Source organism: Chiloscyllium plagiosum, unplaced genomic scaffold (genome assembly GCF_004010195.1).
Source record: "Chiloscyllium plagiosum isolate BGI_BamShark_2017 unplaced genomic scaffold, ASM401019v2 scaf_13215, whole genome shotgun sequence".
Classification (NCBI taxonomy): domain Eukaryota; kingdom Metazoa; phylum Chordata; class Chondrichthyes; order Orectolobiformes; family Hemiscylliidae; genus Chiloscyllium; species Chiloscyllium plagiosum.
The window spans coordinates 103577-109215 of record NW_025215354.1 but is presented as its reverse complement, the minus strand read 5'-3'; the positions used below and the strand labels follow the sequence as shown (position 1 = coordinate 109215).

The window sequence follows — 5639 nt, the reverse complement described above, 5'->3', positions numbered from 1 at the left end:
CAAGTTTTGCTTTTCTTGCGGTTGCAGGGGAAAGTGCCAGGAGTGTAGGTTGGTTTGGTGGGGGGTGTGGACCTGACGAGGGAGTCACGGAGGGAGTGGTCTTTTCGGAACACTGATAGGGGAGGGGAGGGGAGTGAAATATATCCCTGGTGGTGGGGTCCGTTTTGAGGTGGCGGAAATGACGGCGGATGATACGCTATATATGGAGATTGGTGGGCTGGTAGGTGAGGACCAGTGGGGTTCTGTCCTGGTGGCGATTGGAGAGGCGGGGCTCAAGGACGGAGGAGCAGGAAGTGGAGGAGATGCGGTGGAGAGCATCGTCGATCACGTCTGGGGGGAAATTGCGGTCTTTGAAGGAGGCCATCTGGGTTGTACGGTATTGGAACTGGTCTTCCTGGGAGCAGATGCGGCGGAGACAAACGAATTGGGAATATGGGATGGCGCTTTTACAGGGGGCAGGGTGGGAGGAGGTGTAGTCCAGGTAGCTGTGGGAGTCGGTCGGTCGGTCGGTTTATTCGGTTGATTCGGTCGCCTGAGATAGAAATGGAGAGGTCTAGGAAGGGGAGGGAGGAGTCTGAGACGGTCCAGGTAAATTTGAGGTCGGGGTGGAAGGTGTTGGTAAAGTGGATGAACTGTTCAACCTCCTCGTGGAAGCACGAGGCAGCGCTGATAAAGTCATCGATGTCGTGGAGGAAAAGGTGGGGGTTGCATAAACCCCTCAATTAGATTCCAGTCTGGAACTCACTCCTGGGGATCTGTTATTGGATCTGTGAAGTGATCCTTGTTGGATGTTAGACTGAAGACAAGATTTGGTCCAGATCATATGGTGACCATTGGAACAGGTCTGACTAAAGAGTCTGGCCTTTCCTGGGCATCTCTGTCCGAGGAAACTAGGCCAGGATCCACTCAGTGCAGGATCAGTACTCGAGTTGAAAATATGTTTACTTTTTATTAACGGCAATAGCTGCTCTATTCCGGGAAGCAAGATGTTTGTATGTTGGGCAGCCATTTTGACAGTGACTGCAAGAAGTTGGGGAGGGAGTACGGATGCAGGTGGCTTATGGGATAGGATGACAGGTGGGAGATGGGATAGGATGCCAGGTGGCTGATGGGATAGGATGCCACGTGGGTGATGGGATAGGACAACAGGTGAGAGATGGGATAGAATGCCAGGTGGGTAACGGATTGGGTTCCTGAGGGGCAGGATATCTTGTGGATGTAAGGGTAGAACGTTAGATCAGCGTGGTGGGTATACCAGGAGCTGGGTTTGGGATAAGATTTCAAGTGGGTATGACAATAGTGTCGATCTAACTCAACCTTTTGCTGGATGCTACTGTTATTGATGATGTGAAGGGTATCTCCTGAACATTGGTAAAGTGTATCGGGAAATTATTTGACCATGGAGGATATGATTGTTAATGTTATGGCGAATCCGCCTTTAGTTGGATACAATTTGTTCAGACTTCGTGTTGTGAAAAATGGTTCACATTTAAGGAAGAGGGAGTTCGATAGATTTGTTACATTGGACTGTCCCAAAACATCAGTTACGTTCAATTCTACTTCGCAGTAGGGGTGGGTTTTATTATAAGGTTTGCATTAGGTTATTCAAAACAGTTCAGGGATCACTGAAAAGCAGTTCTCGCATCACAGTTCATTGGGCAAAGAGACATCAATAGGTGTCTATTTTGATTGTAGTTTCCAACCCCATAGTTTCCCACCATTCCCTTCCATAGCTGACCCTGGCATGAAGCAGCTGACTGCTGACACAAGGTGTGACCTCACCCCCAATATCCTGTGAGGAGGTGGTGGTGAGCTGCCTTCTTGAATCGCTGCAGTCTTTGCATTGTCCGTTAGACCCACAATGCTCTTGGGGAGGGAATTCTGGGATTTTGACCCAGCCACAGTGAAGGAAGATGATGAGTGGCTTGGGAGGGGTGGGGGGTGGAGCTTGCAGGTGATGGTGTTCCCATGTATCTGCTGCCCTTGTCCTTCTCGGTGGAAGTAGTTGAGGATTTGGAAGATGTGTCTCAGGAGATTTGGTGAATTTTTGCAGTGCATCTTTTGGATGCTGCTGAGCGTCAATGGTGGAGGGAGTGGCTTTTGAAGATCAAGAGAGCTGCTTTTTCCTCGTTCTTGGATGTTCTGTGGTGGAGCCGTACCCATCCATCATATTCCTGCCTTGTGCTTTGTAGTTTGTGGACAGGATTTGGGAAGTCAGGAAGTGAGTTGCTTACTGCAGTATTCCACCCTCTGACCTGCTGATGTGGTCACAGTATTTATATGGCTCGTCCAATTCAGTTTCTGGTCAATCCTACCCCAAAATATTGCGAGTGCAGGATTTAGTGACGGTAATTCCATTGAATATCAGGGGAAGATTATTTGTGGCATTCACTTTTGGAGATGGTTGATGCCCTGGGTGGTGTTAATTTTATTAATCAGCTGAAGCCGAGATATTGTCCGGGTCTTGCTACATTTGAACATGGACTGCTCCAGTATTTGGAGGAGTCTCAAATGGTGCTGAACACTGTGCAATCATTTGGTAGCATCACCATTTCTGACCTGACGGTGAAGGGAGAATCAAGCATCAAGTGTGAAGCACGTTGAGCAAATAAAGCTTTTGTAGGTTAGAGGCAGATGTGAGTCATGTCACATTCTGTAAGTAAACCAACTCCCAGGAAAAGGATTCCTATTCAGTTTCACACCTCACCATCTGCTTTAAATGAAGCAGAGCAGAGCAGGGGAACAGTCACTTCGACCCACAGACCCTGCATCGACTCATGAGGCCTCTAAACAAAAAACCTTTTGCCTCCATGTGATCAAATCCCTCCATTCCCTACCTACTTGTGTATCTATCAAGATGCCTCTTAAACATTGTTAAATAAATTTTACAATAACAACCTATTGTTGACCTGCTGTGCTGTTCCAGCAATAAAGTTTCAACTTTGATCTCCAGCATCTGCAGACTCACTTTCTCCTCAATAACAACCTATTCCACACTCCCAGAACATATACCTCTGTGCCACCGCTGTGTGTGTGTCTGTGTATGTGTATCTGTGTGTGTCTGTATGTGCATCAGCGTGTCTGTGTCTGTGTGTGTGTGAGTGTGTGTGTGTGTGTGTGTCTGTGTCTGTGTGTGTGGGTCTGTGTGTGAGTCTGTTGTTTATGTGTGTGCGCGTGTATGTACATGTATATACACACAATATATACACAGGACAACCTCAATTATCCAATTGGGACGGGTAGGGACTGATTGGTTCAGATGACTGATTGTCCGGATAATGTTGTTATGGGACCTTGAGATCTTGTTTGGATAATCCGAAATTCGGATAATTGACGTTCAGATAACTGAAGTTGTTCTGTAAATATGTATACAATATATATAAAGAGAAAGAAGGTATTAAAAAGTAGGAGTCAAACTGGGAGATAGTTCCGGGAAGGTGGATACAGTCATTATCTGCTGTGTGAAAATGTTTTGCAATGTCACCTTCATCAATATCCATTTTGCTATCATTATCTTCATTCTTCCAATCGTCATTATCCAGATCGACACGTTCCTCTTTGCTGTTTCGCAAGCTCCAACACAGTCGGTAAAGCTAAAATAAAAATGACATTTGTGACTATAATTCAACTGTGAAACAAACACTCATTTTCAAATCTTCCAACACAAATGGGACCTGCAACTGTGTGTGTACCACATTCAGGCTGAGGAACATGGGTGTCACAATGTGTGCAGCACTGTAACCATCCCAAACACTGGCTCCTCCCAACCATTCCGAACACATGCCTCACCCAAATATTCCTAACACATGGAGCATTCCAAAAACATGTATCATCCAAACATTCCAAACACAATGGAAGTCCTGAATTGTCCAAAAACCAGGCTTTATCCCAAAGATATTGATTGACACACAATAAAGTTGGACCATCTCAAACACATGGATTACCCACACCATGCCATGGTTAGCAGTCCGATTGCAGGGGTAGGGATAGTGCTGTAATGAAGCCCATACTCACATGAACATCATCAATTGGCTTTGTCAGGAAGGACACAATGAGCACCATCACATTGGTGGCGACAAAGAGGATGATGGCAAAGTACAGGTAATGGATGCCGCAAATAATCTTGGGACAGTTGCTCGGACGCACACAGCTGCCCGTTCCATACACAAACTCCGGGATCATTCGAGACAAGCCAGTGGCAAGGCCAAATATCAAACCCCAAAACGCACCCTGCAATAACAAGATCACATTAATACATCATAGGGAGAGCAACCAATCGGCTGACTGTTTCACACAGGATGCAGGTCTGTCATCGTTTCAGGAATGTCTGCTGGAGTCTACACTTTCGTGAAATCAAGGTGCTGTTTGGCCTCAATTCTATTTTCTTGCCTGATCCCCTGTTTTCATTGGAGTCCCAAAACCAATCAGTCTCTGCTTGAAAACACCCAATGACTGAACGTCCAACCTCTCCAGGCAAGATTACAATCCTCTGAATGTCAGAATGCATTTCCACCCCCAGTCCGAAATAGTTGGCCTCTCATTCTGAGAGCATGCCTTGTAGTTGTCGGTACTCTAGTTTTGATGGAACATCCTCTTTGAGCCCTCTCAGAATTCTAACTGTTTCAATTTAATCATTTCTCCCTTTACCGCAGAGAAAGTAGTACCACGTGTAGGTGACAGGTTTAATTCAGACCACAGGAAGACTGGAGATCGAGTGAGGTGAGCAGAGCTCTGTGGAGAAGGTGGTTATCTTTCCAGCGCTGCTTATGGACGACGGAGAAAGGAGAGCCCCTCTTCTGTCAGGACATCAAGTTTGTTTTCTAAGCAATATTGGGTCCCCCTCTCTATCCCAAATCTAAAGATGCCAATGGGATGGAGGAACCCATCTTGGTTCCTGATGTGCTGTTGGGTGACTCTCCCAGATGTCCCCCACCTGTCAGGGAGCCAGGCCTGTCAGTTAGGCCGCAGCGATGCCGTGAGGAAAACAAAGGCACACCGTGGATTGTAAAACTTCACAGTGCATGGACAAACTGGATCTCTAGGCATCTTTCTCCAAGGCTGTGCCATTTTTACGCTTCCCCCAACCCCATGCATTGTCTAATTCTCACTTCAACATTAACCTTGGATGTGCTGCTTGTGATCGGACTCAATGGGGAAAGACAAAAACAATTGAGTCTCTACAACATCATTTGATAGCTGCTTGAACAACACAATGGTAAAGAACTGAAAGATGTAGATAGGCTGTGTCCTCTGACTGGAGAGTCTCGAACTGGGGGAGCTCTCCATTTCCAAATAAGTCACTTAGGGTGGAAATGAGCAGAACATTTTCACTCAGACAGTTGTAAATCTTTCAATTCTCTGCCCCAAAGGGCTGCGGAAGTTCAATCATGGAGTGTGTTTAAAATAGTGATGGACGCATGTCCAAATCCTAAAACCAAAACCAAAATCCGATGACGTAAAGGGATCTAAGGATAATGGGGGGAAATTGCTTTCAGGCAACAGTTTTTATGGACTGAGCTGCCAGAGGAAGTGGTGGAGGCTGGTACAATTACAGCATTTAAAAGGCATCTGGATGGGTATATGAATAGGAATGGTTTGGAGGGATATGGGCCGGGTGCTGGCAAATGGGGCAAGATTGG

General features: G+C 46.3%; 1 protein-coding gene across 1 annotated transcript in view; it reads right to left on the bottom strand.

The window, feature by feature from the left end:
• Window positions 1–5639, bottom strand: part of slc5a1 (solute carrier family 5 member 1) — a 109845-nt gene that overhangs the window by 1378 nt on the left and 102828 nt on the right. The window contains exons 13-14 of the mRNA XM_043686827.1: window positions 4015–4230; window positions 3485–3593 (exon numbers count right to left, since the gene is read on the bottom strand). Of these exons, the coding sequence (XP_043542762.1) occupies window positions 3485–3593; window positions 4015–4230 (325 nt within the window). The remainder of the gene's footprint in view (window positions 1–3484; window positions 3594–4014; window positions 4231–5639) is intronic.